This window comes from Pyrgilauda ruficollis, unplaced genomic scaffold (genome assembly GCF_017590135.1).
Source record: "Pyrgilauda ruficollis isolate IOZ18807 unplaced genomic scaffold, ASM1759013v1 scaffold15, whole genome shotgun sequence".
In the NCBI taxonomy this organism is placed as follows: domain Eukaryota; kingdom Metazoa; phylum Chordata; class Aves; order Passeriformes; family Passeridae; genus Pyrgilauda; species Pyrgilauda ruficollis.
The window spans coordinates 17,293,662-17,308,996 of NW_024513654.1; the positions used below are offsets into that span (position 1 = coordinate 17,293,662).

General features: G+C 36.6%; 1 protein-coding gene across 3 annotated transcripts in view; it reads left to right on the forward strand.

The window, feature by feature from the left end:
- Window positions 1–13,607, forward strand: part of ERCC6 (ERCC excision repair 6, chromatin remodeling factor) — a 44,311-nt gene extending 30,704 nt beyond the window's left edge. For all 3 annotated transcript variants that reach the window (XM_041461295.1, XM_041461296.1, XM_041461293.1), the window contains 12 exons: window positions 22–198; window positions 1,546–1,662; window positions 3,069–3,164; window positions 4,967–5,185; window positions 5,914–6,024; window positions 6,468–6,587; window positions 7,615–7,709; window positions 9,279–9,424; window positions 9,512–10,204; window positions 10,819–11,020; window positions 11,345–11,423; window positions 11,850–13,607. In XM_041461295.1, coding sequence (XP_041317229.1) covers window positions 22–198; window positions 1,546–1,662; window positions 3,069–3,164; window positions 4,967–5,185; window positions 5,914–6,024; window positions 6,468–6,587; window positions 7,615–7,709; window positions 9,279–9,424; window positions 9,512–10,204; window positions 10,819–11,020; window positions 11,345–11,423; window positions 11,850–12,278 — 2,484 coding nt within the window. In that variant the 3' untranslated portion in view covers window positions 12,279–13,607. The remainder of the gene's footprint in view (window positions 1–21; window positions 199–1,545; window positions 1,663–3,068; window positions 3,165–4,966; window positions 5,186–5,913; window positions 6,025–6,467; window positions 6,588–7,614; window positions 7,710–9,278; window positions 9,425–9,511; window positions 10,205–10,818; window positions 11,021–11,344; window positions 11,424–11,849) is intronic.
- Window positions 13,608–15,335: the final 1,728 nt, after the last annotated feature.

Consider the following 15,335-nt stretch of genomic DNA (forward strand, 5'->3'; position numbering starts at 1 on the left):
TTTTGTGGTTTTTATTAATAGTTCCGCACACCCCATCGAATCATCTTGTCTGGCTCCCCTATGCAAAATAACCTAAAGGAGCTCTGGTCCCTCTTTGACTTTATATTCCCAGGAAAATTGGGAACCCTCCCTGTGTTCATGGAGCAGTTTTCTGTCCCAATAACCATGGGAGGATATTGCAATGCCTCTCCTGTCCAGGTAAATGCATCCTAAATATCATTTTGCTTGAAGGAAACTGTTTCAACTGTTGCTGTTGTTTCTAAACTGACTTCTAAATGTACTTAATGCTGTATATTCTAGACACTAACCAAAAAAAGAGTTGTGTGTATGCATTACTGCTGCTTGTGTAAAAAAATCATTCAGCTGAGACCATTTCATTTATACAGGAGTGCAGTTTATATGCAAGGTTTTGTCAAAAGCCCTAAAGTTTAAGTCATTAGAAGTATTCTTTGATATGAAGATAAATTGGAGTGAGAGGTGACTGGTCCCACATTTTCATGTATATAAATAAAACCTTCCTGTTTGCTATCAAGTTTTGGCAAATTATGCAGGAAGAGGAATCCTTAAATCCAGTCTAGAAACAGTTTTTATTTCAAAAAGCTAAATTAGATGTTGGAAGTCTGGAAGTAAATAAACTAATTTTGAAAGCAAAAAATTACTTGGGAAATTATTTTGAATAAGTGTCTATTAATCTTAGTAGTTGTGGTTCTAGTATTTGATGACAGCTTAAATATTTTTCTGTTTTTAACCAGATAGTAAATAAATAGTCTGCAGATTATGATGTAGACAATTTATTTACTAAGTTTCATATAAATGCTATTAAACTTGTATCCTTTTAACTACTGTTTGTAATGTTTTCTATGCATACATTGCTGAAGTTTTATTTTCTTTCAAGTTTAAGTACTTCTCTTGTATAAGTGTTAGTAATTTACTAAGTTGGCCTTTCAACTGTTTTTCTATATCAATAATTTATTATATTGTTTGCCTTGTTTTAAGACCAGTTATGGTATTTTTAGCCATTATTACAGTTAATACCTATCTCACACATCCATTACCCCTTATAGAACTGTATACTCCATTTAGGGCCAGAGTGACCTTTAGTTTCTGTGATCTTGGGGATTTTCTTGTACCGATTTTTTTAAAGGTCTCAAGTGAGCACTAATCTTCACTTATTGTCTGGTAACCACCATCGCTGCAGGCTTCTTTTTTTTTTTTCAGTATATGTATTAGCACTTTTTCATGAGGACCTTGGTTTTGTACAGATCTATACTCACTTCTTTCTTTGGTTTCTAAATTAAATATCTTACTTTTGGTCTCTTTAAAAAAGAAATCTGATGTATCTGAGGAAACCTTACTCAGTTTTACTGTTGCTAACATGAATTTTATTGCAATTCATGTTGTGTTGAACATGTAACTATAGATCCGTGTAAAATAAGCCATCTAATTTTGTTAGGATTTTCCTAATGCTAATTATATAATTTTGCTAGTTGCTAGAATTAATATCAAGAACCAAAATACAACTTTTGCTTTTCTTCCTTTTTTCAGGTAAAAACTGCATACAAATGTGCCTGTGTGTTACGGGACACCATAAACCCCTACTTGCTGCGAAGAATGAAGGCTGATGTAAAAATGAGCCTTTCACTTCCAGACAAAAATGAACAGGTTTGCCTATTTTCACTACTAGAACTGAGTCCTCTCCCTCCCCAAAACTCAGTCTTTCATGAAAATTTGGAAATAATTTGTGTTAGTAGCAGATAAAATGCTGTTTTAACTAAAGATAAGGTGCAGAGCTTTCAAGATTCATATTCTTTCACCATTGTACTGAGTATTAAATTACTGCTGTCTTGCAGGGTCTGTATGAGTTCACTTATCTAAAAAGTAAAGGGTAGATGAAGTGTAGTCAGGGTTACTTAATACTGTCCCCTTGGGTCTCAAGTGCATTGAAATGAGTTGTCTGTCTGTTTCCTTTTGTACAGCAGGAAACAATTCAGCATTGTTTGCTGTCTTAGAAAGATTAATTTGGGCAGCAAATAATAGAGAAACTCTTGCTGGCAGTTGTTCATATTGCAAGCTAGCTGGCCTATACATTATAATAAATTTTCAAAATACTAGCCTTGTGGTGTGAAACTTGTTTTACTACAAGGTGGCATGTTTCTTCAGGAAACATTTTCATTCAAAGTAGAGGACGTTGAAAGTATTGGTTAACTGAAATTCCTACAAATACTCACTTGTAATTATTAGCTTCTTCTTCAGGTTTCAGTGCTTCAGGCTTTCATGTTCTGTCCTGACTCCTTTCCTGTCTTCTCCCTTTAAAAGAGAAGTAGACATATTTGTCTTTGTAAGACAGTGCTGAAAGGTACATAATAAAGAAATAGGCCATACTGTGTATATGCAGCCTAATTAATAATCTCTTTTTAACCAATTTTTTAATTTCTATATATTATTTTTAACCAATTTTTAATGTCTGGATATTAAAGAGTCTGGGCTCCTTAATCTAAAGAATGTGATCATAGGCAGTTTAAACAAATTTGATTTTTGCTCTTGCCAGTCACAGGGCACTACATCAGTTTGATTTAGAGCGTTATGCTGGGTGCCTTGCAGGATGCCAGGAAGTGATTTTGTTCAATTTTAGCCCATCAGAGCACCTGAGAAATCATTATATTTCATGCTTAAGGTCTAAAGACAGGACAGACCACATCTGCTAAACTTCTAAGAATTTGCAAGTTGTGAGGGAGGTGACAGATGCACAATGGAAAGAGTTTACTATAAACAGCTTTGAGAGAATGCTAACATTGCACAGTTACCTCATTAAAACTAGAAAATGGCAGCACTTCCAAAACTAAAGCGATTTTAGGGGAAAGTCTCACTGCTGGGAAAAAGCACATAAAACCTCATGAAACTCATCTTAATGATCATTCTCTAAAATTTTTTTTTTTCTAATGATTTTTATGCAGTATCTTTTACCTTAGTATTTCAGTATGTCAGACATCTGTGACATTTCATTGTAGGACATGGTAAAATTCTAAAATTCCCACAGGTTGGGTTTGAGTGGTTGGTTTGTTTTGTAGGTCCTCTTTTGCCGTTTGACAGAGGAGCAGCGTCAAATCTATCAAAATTACATCAACTCTAAAGAAGTTTACCAGATTCTCAATGGAGACATGCAGGTAGGCATTAACAGGGGTAGTGCCGGGTAGGGTTTGATGGATAAAATCATGGACTGGCCCTTGCACTCTTCTAGCTGGATTCTGAGCGGTAAAGGAAGCAAACACACTAATCTCTATTCAGTTTTTGTAGTTGTCTATTTTTTTCTCAGAAATGTTACATGAAATGTGTTTGAGTTAGTGATCCATACGTAATGACATGACCAGATAAAAGTAGGAATGGAATGAGCTTCACAATATGTTCGTGATCTTGGGAACAAATTCTGGCTTTTTGGATGACCTGTTGTAGATAACTTGTATTCATGCTTTTAACTAATTGCCCAAGCGAAGCAAGGAAAAGCGTAGTTACTCCTGTGAGTACAATTCAGGTGTGATGACTTTGTTATGCAATAGTTGAGGATTTCACAGTACTAACAGAAAGCAGAGCAAATACGCAAACATCCTTGTTACTGTTTTACTAGTCGCTTCTCAACCTCTTCTGCTTCCATCCTCACAATGTAAATGTTGAAATTTCTGTGGCCAAGTGAAAGGCATAATTGGGGTACATTTTCAGTTGCTGGCTGCTGCTGCCTGTGTAGAATCTGCTATTCCCTGTGACTCCTCCATTGCACACATCTGGTTCGTTTGACAGTTTTATGCGCGCGATGGATGTGTCTCCCTTCCATTTTAGCCCTTGTTTGTAGCAGGAGGGGTATTATGTGTTTGCTATAATGTGTCATTCACCATATTTTCTTGTCTTGTGAGCTGTGAAATCCATTCTTGCTGCATAGCTCCAGTCAGTGGTATGGTCAGCACGGCCATGTATATTGCAGTCCCATACACAGAACACGTTGACCTTATACTGTTTTGACTTTTTTTAAATTTCCAGATCTCATAAAGGTATAGTGGGCAAGTTTTTTCAAGTGCATAGCCATTTTAATTATCGCAGTGAAAATTTCTTTAGGAAGCTTGTTCTTTTGGACATGGCTTGTACAAGACTATCTGCAGAAATTTACCAAAGATATTACAAAATGGGCTATCATATTTACTAGGGATCTAAAAATTTTGAACAGTAAATGTCAATGTTTTTATTAGATATTCTGTGATGACAACAGCAAATCCCAGCTGAAAAACAACGTTGTAAAAACAAACCATAAATTATGGGCAGGCTCATCCAGCTTGTAGTGCTAAAAGATTGAGCGATTCACTGTTTCAAGCTAGTTCATTTTTCAGAATATTCAGAAGTGTAAATAACTCTTGTAATATTATTGAATGAATAACTGAATAGAACCTTCCTAACGTGGCATCAAAAGTAGTAACTTCAGTTTTGTATGTTTGTTCAATATGTTAATTCATTTATTCTTTGTTATCTTGCATTCTGGTGGGTATGTTGACTATCCTCAAGGTCTGTCTTAAGTTACCTGCTAATATGATAGAAGTTGGAAGGAAAGACATGATAATTTCATTATTTCAAGAAACAAATTGGTGGCATTTTTCCTTTTGAGTGAGAAAAACATGGCCTTACAGCTAGGGAGGGACTGGTTTTACTAGTGTAAATTTTTTTTGTTTTACTGCAGAATATTGCTGCAGAATTCCCTTAACATTGTCACAGAATAGGCTCTCAAGTACGTAAAATCTCAGTCACTTTCTTTTGTACTGATTTTTCCTAAAACTTTCCCTTAAACAAGTATTAGCATCAAAATATTATTAAAAATAAACATTGATGGTGAGTGGATTAATCTATTGCTGTTTAATTTTTTTCCACAAGCCATATAGATACAAGTATTCATATGAAAATAGAAGTATTTTTTTCTTGCATTCTTTAGATTCTCTTAGGACTCTCAACCTTGAGAAAGATTTGCAATCACCCTGACTTCGTTGCTGATAGTCCCAGAATTTTGAAGAGTGTGCCAGATGCTGAAGCAGAGGATCCAAATCAGTTTGGATATTGGAAACGTTCTGGGAAAATGATAGTGGTAGAATCCTTGCTGAAAATATGGCACAAGCAAGGTCACAGGGTGCTGTTTTTCACTCAGTCAAGACAGGTAAGATGAGCGAATTGTTTTTAGTTTTAGCTATTACTATTACTTAAAATGTGTGTGAGAGTTCCAAAAAAACTGTAAGTAGAACCACCTTTTGTAGTGTCTTTCTCATAAAATCAATATCTTACTGCAAAAGTTACTGAAATGACTGATGCCTTTGGAATAATCAGAGACCAGTTCCCAGACTCAGTAAGCTTTACTGGAATGACACAGCATTGTGGCAGTGGGCTGGTTGCAATACACTGGGTCAAAGCTGTGTCATTTGTGCCCATGTGGTACCAGGCTGTCCCTGCTGTGTAGTTCCAGGACACAGCTGGTGGTCAGTTTGCATGCTCTGAGTAGTGCCTGTGCATGTCTGATCCTCAGAATTGCTCCCTTTGGGACAGTGGCACAGGCAGTGACCTTTGTTTGTTTTCCCTGTGTACTCACAGTTTTTTCTTCCTTCTGTGGATTTCCTTGGGATGCTGCACACCAGCCTGTTTAATTGTCTTGAAGCTATGGCCCTGGACTTCCAAACCAAGCTCAAATATTCCACTGGATTCAGCTGTGAAATTTTTTTTCCCCATTTACATAAGTTGTTTTTTCTGTAATTTAAGAAAGTGTTTCAAGTTTTTCATTGTCATTGTTTGTTTAATTGACGCTGCAGTTAGTACCAGAAATTCTTACAGGTTCATCATACAGATGCTCAGTCTTCACATCTGGATTTCATTAAATCTTTTCCATCACCACAGATGATGCAGATACTTGAAGTCTTTGTGCGATACAGAAACTATTCATACCTCAGGATGGATGGCACCACAGCAGTAGCTTCCAGACAGCCTCTTGTAACAAAATACAATGAGGTGAGATGTTCCATTCCACACATGAATACGTATTAATGAGTATGATTGAATTCTTCTATTCCTTTTTGTTCTGTTTTTAAATACACTACTTCAGGTTGGAGACACAAAACTGGGGAGTTCAGTGAAATGAAACCCCTGTCTTTGTCAGAGAGGGGGAAAAAGTAATCTCTTACTTCATACACAACTTGGGTTTTCTGCTAAGGAAAGAAACACATTTGAGAAGGGGGAAAAGCAATTTTATTGGATAACAGTAAATTAAATTTAGATCAGGCTACTTTTATTTGTCAAAATAAATACTAGATGAGCAAGGAAATGTGTTCCTTCTCTTGGCTTCCTTTGTGTCTTTGCATATAATGATGATAAAATAATCCAGGAAAAAAATATTTTTTTTAATGTTACATTTTGCTAATTCTTGCTTTAGTAAATTCTCTCTTGTGTCATAGGACAAATCCATATTTCTTTTTCTTCTAACAACTCGTGTTGGTGGCATTGGAGTTAACTTGGTTGGTGCTGACCGGGTTATTATTTATGATCCTGACTGGAATCCCAGTGTAGACACACAGGTGAGTTTGATTTATTACATTCCATTTACCAGCTGAGGTGAAATAAAACTGAAGACGAAATGACACTTATCTCCTCAAACAGTGTTGAAGCACTATGTTGCTCTTTCCTAAGTTGCTGTTCCCAGCAATGGTCACTTAGGGTGCAGCTCCACATTATGATTACTCTTGTGGCAAAGCCAATTTAAGTGGTTCCCACCACATCCCTTATATGCTGTTATACCTTACCACTCTTCAGTATTGTTGATTCATGTAGTCAGTTACAGTGCAGTCAGACAAACAGTTCAAATGGCCTGTGTTTTTAAAGTAAATAAACCAGATGTTTCTGAAGAGAGAATACAGCTGTGCAGGCTCTTGAACAGGCAGGACTGTTGGTGGTGACAGTGCAGGGTGAGAAGAGGAGAACAGATGCTGCTCAAATTTGCTTTCTCACTAGATAATGATATGTAGCTGTGACCTTAGAGAGCTGCTCTAAGCTTTTAGAAGTTGTTCATTATCTCATCTTATCTCATGGTGTGGTAAGACTCTGATTTATCAAATCATGTAGCAGTTATATGGTGCTTATAAGTTTGAGAGGAGAAAGTTTTTTTTTTTATAGAAATGCTACGTAGCTCTGAGATCTGCAAGTATCTGACTTAGAGTGCTCTGTATTAGCGGTTGCTTCAAGATGTTTGTAGGAAAGATTTTAGTTAAGTTAAAGAAGAAAAGTTCAAAGGAAAGGTGTGTATTAACACTCTACTGTGAAATTTCCTTCTGGAATAAGTCTATGTAAAATACATATTCTAGGTAAAAGTTCTGATTTTAACATAATTTATGTATTGATAATTTTTACATCGATTTCTTGGTACAGTTAGAGACTTTCTAGGTCTTTTTCCTCTCCTGCTGAGTTAATTATTCTATGCTCTAGAAATGCCAATTCTTGAAGTATTTGTTAAATATCCAAACTAAGTTTGAAAGAGTGTTATCATTAGCTCTGTGTCAGACACGTTGGAATGGCTCATATCTGGTAACCAAACCTTTTGTGTTCCAGGCTCGGGAACGTGCTTGGAGAATAGGCCAGAAGAAAGAGGTGACTGTGTATAGGCTGCTCACTGCAGGGACTATTGAGGAGAAGATATACCACAGGTCAGTCAGGAATGATTTCTTGGATACAGCTGCATGGTCTGGAAAATGCTTTTAGCAAATCCAAGGTGGTGTAACAGTGACATAGCTGTGCATGTGCTCACATTGCTTCTAATCCCTCACCTCGGTCATGATGGGCACATCATAGAAAACTTTTAAAAGTTTCTACTGAGAAATCGAGAACCTTTTTCTCATACTAGACTCCCAGCTGTACTGCTCCCAGAAGCAAGAGCCATGTGCTAACTGTACCTTATCGGTCTCTTCCAGCAGCTGTGTCCAGCACATCCAGAATTCACTGTAAAACATAGTATGAGACATAAACAGAAAACAGTGAGCACCTTATTCAAAACATGAGACTCAACTAGACTGAAATGCAAATTCAAATCATCAAATTTTTTATGTTCTCCTTGGGATGTATCAAGATGTATGTGGTACATAGATCTATATACTACTGTGCAAACCCAATTTGATTTTATTCCCAACTCATTCCAAAGTGAAAGAATTAAATCCCAATAACTACCAGTCATATTCATGTTATTTATTCCAAAGTGTAGCTAAAGCCTTTGAAGTGCTTGTATTTCAAAATCAATGAAATATTTTTGGTTTGCTTTCCCATTCAGCTTTCTCAGTAGTTAGCTTCACTCACATGAATTCCAGATGAATGTACATGGGAATCCTGTGTCTAGACTTCACTCTTCAGAACTGAAATACCCTCTTGGAAAATTCAGAAGAATAAAAAGCTCTAAATAATGAAATGCCCACGCTTACTGTTTTCCTGTTTTTTCTTGCCTGTAAATGAAAACTTCATTTTTTGACCACTGAATTTAAAAATAGTTTCCCTGCTTAATCTCAGCAGAACCAAAAGTATGATAAAACTGTTCAAGAGAACTGATTTCCAGTTCCATTCAGGGATGTACTTTTTGTACAGAATAAAACAGCTTTTGCTGTAGGCACTGTGGAGTACAAGCATGGCACAGAAGCAGTTTTACCAATACTAGAAGATTTCTTGCAGCTTTGTATAGATTTGTTCCTTTTGGTCCTCTGCAGGTGGGCTCTTTTCTTCTCAGCCACAAGTCTGATTCACGTTTGCAGTGTCTGTCATCCAGTCATCACCATCAGACTGAGCTACTATGCTGCTTTTGATTCCTCCAATCAATTGAACCCATAAAATGTTGTCATTTTAACAAGCTGTAGTTTTTTCTTTCAGGAGCTTTCTCATTGTTTTATTGTTAGATATGCAAGCTTTTCAATTTTAATGGACAAAAAAGTTCTAGCTGTGAAGTTATTTATTGCTTAGTTAAGGGATGCCTCATAGGACATCTCAGGATAGTGGTTACCTGTTGTGTTATGGGGCTGTTGCAAAATAATAAATCCCTGTGTTTAACAATTTACTTGGTTGTTTGAAAGTTACTAACTCAAGATGGTCTTTTGGAATCTAACGTCATCTTCCCACTGCTTAATTGTTCTGCAGGGTAATGTTTGTGCTTATAGTTTTCTGTTTAAGTACTGTACTCAGTACTTAAACATAGCTAGACATTGTTTCACACACCAAATATCTTTTTTCTTTTCTAGACAAATCTTCAAACAATTTTTAACAAACAGAGTGCTGAAAGACCCTAAGCAGAATCGCTTCTTCAAATCCAATGACCTTTATGAACTATTTACTCTGAACAGCCCAGATGTGTCTCAGGGAACAGAAACAAGTGCAATTTTTGCAGGTACATGGGGTTTTTTTTTTCTATTTGTTTGGAAGCAAAAATGTCTTAATTGTTTGTTAAATGGATATAATTTTATTCATCCCTCAGGTACTGGTTCAGATGTTCAAGTTCCAAAGCCACCTGCTAATGGCACTTCTAAATGTGATGTCCATCTTGCAGAAAGCAGCTCACACAAGAAGTCCTCCAATTCCTATTCCACCACACACATTAAAGATTCTTCTTCTAAAGCAGTAGAGACAAGCGAGGAAATCAAGGGAACTTTAGAAACCTTTGACCAAAATAGCTACGCAAAAGATAATGCACAAGCTGCTGCTGATACAAATTCATTCAATAAAAGCAGGGAGGAATGCTTGGAAAGTGATGACAAGTGCATGTCCCAGTCGGTGCCATGCAGTGCAGGGTCTGCAGAGAATGCTGAAGGTCTGACTGCCCCAGTGGCTGGTGAGGGACGTGGAGCAGCTAATGCAGATGCCAGGACGGATCTTAGCCTCACTTGTGATGCAGCTGGCTCTTGGGAAAAGCAGGATGCTAAAACTGAAGATGGGCAATTGGATAATAATCATTTTAAGTGTATCTCAAAAACAAAGCACAAGGTGGATATGCTGTCACATGAGAGCCACAGAGATAAGTCTAAGAAGAAACATCACAAAGATGCCAAATTTGAAGGAAAGCGCATTCCTCATCTTGTGAAACAAAAGCAGTACAGAAGGGAGAGCAGTGAAGAGCAAGACTCAAAAAAAAATGATGACTATGTCTTGCAGAAACTTTTCAAAAAATCAGGTAACAGTTGTTGTTTGGCTGCTGACTAAAGAGAAATATATAAAACCTATGCAAATGAGGGAAAGAGCAGATCTGTTACTCTGATGGTTAGAGCTACCATAAAAAACATGTTTGTTCTATTACTTTAGTGAAACTTAAAATGTTCATTGTTTAAATTTAATTTAAATTTAATTCCAGTTGACTTTAATTCTAGTTACAAATTTGCCAATTACCTTGGCACAAGCTATTCTGAGAGATCCACATTTCTGGATGTAGAAGTAAATGCAGTGTTTCTCCTGGATATTTCCAGGATGTAATCAACCTTCATTTACACAAGGGTTTCACTTCTGTCTATCCTGTCCATAACAGTGGAAATGATCAATTTGCCCACATAATTGCCAGGTCTGTTGTGACTAATGACCTCATCAGCACACGAGAAGTGATTTGCTGTCAGATTGATTACTTAACTGATAAAGAAGGGGGTTCTCTCATTAGAAATTACTGTACTGATGTGCTTAATATAATCACACTGAAGAAGGAAAAATGCAATTGTGGCATTCACTTAAAAAGTGAGTATTTGATTTTCACATAAATTAAGATATGTCCTCCTTCACCTTTTTATCCTCTGGTTTTAGGGGTACACAGTGTTATGAAGCATGATGCCATTATGGATGCTTCCAGTGCAGATCATGTGCTGGAGGAAGCAGAAGCGAGCAGAGTGGCCCAGGACGCCTTGAGAGCCCTAAGACTCTCTCGTCAGCAGTGTTTAGGAGCTGCTTCTGGTGTGCCAACCTGGACAGGCACAAGTGGTCTTTCAGGTGCACCATCAGGAATAAAGTGAGTTCTGTTCTCACTCTGTTTCCCAAAGACTGAGGAGTGCTTAGGATGTTAAACTTTTTTTTTTTTTTGTCTTAGTATTTGCAGTAACATGCATCAGTCATGTGCATGTTTTATATTTAATATAAACATAAAAGCATATTATAAACATAGGTAGTCTGTTCTGAAGTACAAAGAAAGCATTATTGTTGCACAGTAGAAGAGAGAGCTTAGCAGAGGGCTCTTGAGAACCCTAAAACCACAAACCCAGTCTGTCTTTGAAAAACTGTCATAGTCATTTTGAAGAGGATGTTTAATGGAGTTAATTCTTTCATGGCTTTTTAGGAGTCGGTTTGGTCAAAAAAGAAACTCCATGCTGCTTTCTTCACAGTCCACTTGTGCATCACCTGCAAAGAAGCACAAGGTAAGAAGCACAAGCTAACATTTCTGTTTTAATAGCTGATATATGTGAATTGTTATGATTTATGTGATAAATCAAACTTATGCTGTAGATGTGTCATACGCATTTGTTGTATGATTATGTAGAGTTCTAGAATTTTTAGTTACCTGTGATTTTGATTTTTTGTTTTGATGAAGTCTAGTTAGATACAGCAGTCACAAATTGCACCATGGTTTGCTTATCTGTCTCAAAACCGGCAAAGCTTTTCTTTTGCTTCTTAAGTTCTAAAGTTGAGACCAGAATACATCACCTCTTAATGGTATATTTCAGATGACCAAATTCTGAGTGGTGGTTTTGTTATTTAAGTCTAAACAACAGGCAGATTTTGTTTTATAGATTCTGTGGGTCTCAAAATGCAATTTTCCCCATAGTCTGTGTGTTTATTTGCAGGATGGAGATACAATAAAGAAACAAAATATAAGGAAGTGCAGTTCCAGTGAGCACTTCAATGGAAAATCTGGAGAATCGTCATCCAGTGCTCTGGACTCTTCATCTTTATTAGCTCGTATGAGGGCAAGAAACCACCTTGTTTCACCACAACAGACAAGGAATGAGGGCGATGAGAATGATCAGCCAGCACCCGCCCCAGTCCAGGGTTCGACAGAGTACGATGAGCTGCTTGTGGATCTGCGGAACTTCCTGGCGTTCCAGGCCCGCGTGGATGGCGAGGCCAGCACTCAGGAGCTGCTGCAGGAATTTGAGTCCAAACTGCCTGCAGAGCACTCCTGTGTCTTTAGAGAACTGCTCCGCAATATCTGCACCTTCCACAGGAGCCCAAACGGGGAAGGGGTCTGGAGGCTAAAGCCAGAATTCCGATGACCCTTAATCAGTGGAGGCACCTCTCTGTCCAGCTGACCACCATTCTCCTCTCAAAGGAGAAACATTGTGTGACTTTGAAAATTTTGAAATATTTTGTATTCCTGAATTAATTCATGCCTTGAACAGTCAGTGGTGCAGGACTTGTTGCAGGCTTAAAGCCAACTTAATTTCTGATTTACACTATTTATATAACAGTGCCATCTACCTCATAGGTGAAACAATACGAACTATCAGCACCTTTTCTTCAAAAGAAATCTTAATATAAATGGGATGAAGAACATATTATTACTATACCTTACTTACCTTTTATTACTATAACATCCATGGATGTTGCCATGGATTGTAAGACTTTGATTTCTGTGAAATTCTGGAAAACTACGTCCTTGATTTCCTGTTTATTACTTGAATGGTCATAGGGCACACAGTGTGCCATCAAAAAAAAAAAAGAAAAAAAAAGTGCGGAGGGGGATGATGGTAGTTAGCATGAGAGATTCACTTGTACTGACAAGTGCATCAGAATCATTTTCTGTAACTTGCATCAGTAGTGAAAATTCTGTTGTAATGTTTGAGAAAGAATTCTAATGCTATAAAGGTTTAATCACAAAAAATGGAAAGCATAGGAAGATATTAAGTTAAGTGACAGTTGATAATTATGGAAAACTTAGTAAATTCTGGAGCACCCATTAACACCATAATCAGCAATCCAGTTACAATCTCATGCATCACTGGCAAGTGGTTACTCTACAGTATTTCTTAAAACTGAGGCAGCAATAACTGTTATGTTTGTCACAGGTTGTGGGCTTAAAATTGAAATCTCACTAAATGCTCATATGTTTCACTGTGATATATGGCCAGTTATCTCCTACCACTTAAAATTTTATACCTTGATGTAGACTGGGTTGTTAACTGGTCAGAGGGGGAAGGGTGTCACTGTATTTTACTCACCAGAATAATTTTTGGGCAAAGTTGGAGCATATATCGAGGTTACATGTCATTCATCTTCTATGGGTAGGGAAAACTTAAAGTTTCTTGGCAGTTGGGTAAGTTCTAATACCAGTTATTTGTAGCAAATCCAAGTACATTTCGTGTGCTACACAAGAAATTTTAAGGTGGAAAATGTGGACAGATTTTGAGAAGAAAACCACATTGTTGCAGCAATATTAAATTCCTGTATGGCTTAAACTAGGAATAGTTACATATGCCTAATGTCCTTCCTATCCCTAAGCTATGGAAAGCTGAGCTAGTTTTAGCTTTTTTGTTCACTATGAAATTATCTTGTTTACTTTAAGTGGAAATACAAATATTCAAAGATGAATGGTGAAACAAGAATACAAACTTTCGTTTTGTGAAAAACAAAACCTTTTAGAGACTTCCAATGGCTTTTCCTCTTGTTTTTGCTCAGTGGTAAAGGGTCTGTAGAGATCTGCAAGAAGTGGTCCTTCTTGGCTTTTCAGAGGCTGGAATTAGGTAGGGCAGACAATTCAAGAATGTTTATTTTCCTAATAGCATTTGAAGATGGGACTGCTCCTAACATCTCTTTCTCTGATCCCATTTATTTTCACCTACATTCCCTCTTTCAAAAAAATATGAAACAAGGAACTTGGGCTGCAACTGATGTTGATAAGACTTGAAATGGGTCAGAAAAAGAGTAAAACCAATTTTCTGTTTTCTTCAAATCTATATGGAATATTAATTGGTTTGGGTGTCATGTCCCCATCTCTACTTATCCCAGCAACTAACCAGGAATTCAGCAGTCAGCAAAGCTGCTGTTGTCACCTTAGCTGTTAGTTTTGGTGTCCTGTTTTATTATAAAACTCCCAATTTTAAGGATGTTATTCCTGTATACTAAGAAGAGTTTGCAGCGTCTTGATCTGTTCATGTAAATAGACTTGCATGTACTTTTTATAAATTCTTGGTTTATAAATTCTTGGTTTTATGGACTTATTAAAAAAGGAAAAACAAAAGTGTATTCTAGAAGTCATTGGGCACTGGGAAGAGTGGGCAGGGAGGCATCTTCTGTATGCTATGCACTGACCAAATGATTCATATTATCTTTATATTTCCATTATCCATACAATTTCAAATTATGCGTCCTAACTAGCTTTTTTCCAGTACTTGCATTTGTTGAAAATCTTTAAGGACTGAAAAAGTACTAATAGAATACTCAAAAAATATTTGTAAGTAGTTGATCTCAAAAGCATATGTAATTAACGATTTACTGATTTATAGATAAAAGTTTTCCTAAAATATAATACAGCTACTATACATTTTAATGTAGTAGAGTTATTTCAGAAAAATTCTACTTTCTTTCCATAAAATATCTGATTTTTGTTAGTCTAGCTTTACCTGTATAAAGTGAATTCCTTTCACATCTTCACAGAATATCTGAAGCAGTTCCTCACTAACAGTGTTGCATAGTCAAACAAATCTTGTATTCTAGCTGTCTCAGTTTCCAAGTACTCAGTGCTAGAGTTGGTAGTTGCTACTTTATCTGTGCATGATTCCAAAAATCACTCATGTGGAATGCATGTGTTCTTATATTTTGTTTTCTTACCTCAGTAAAAAAAGGGGATAAAAATCAAAATACAGATGTTAATTTAGGAATAAAGCTGGGAGGGAAAAAAAAAAAAAAACCAAAAAAAAAAAAAACAAAAACAAAAAACCACTAAAGAAAAAAACCACTTTCTTACTAAGGAAAGACATGTCAGCATGGAACAGTGATTATAAACTTTAAATTAAAAAAAAACATACCACAGGGAGCTACTGAAAATGTCTTTCCTGTGAAGATACTAAAAGCTGAGCACCATGCTACTGTGGGATGTGACCTACCATTTGACCAGACAAATGCAGTTGAATAAAAATCTAGAAAGCCAAATAGCAGAAACTTTGATTGTTCAGTAAGCAGTTGTGGGAACTGTGTACACTGCTTAATAAAACATGCTGAATTGATACTTTAGCAGCAGAAGTTAAAAACATCATAATTGTTCCTTCTAATTTCAAACCATATTTTTAAAGGGGGAGGTAAAAAAACCTTCTTGTTCATGAAGATGTTTTCGC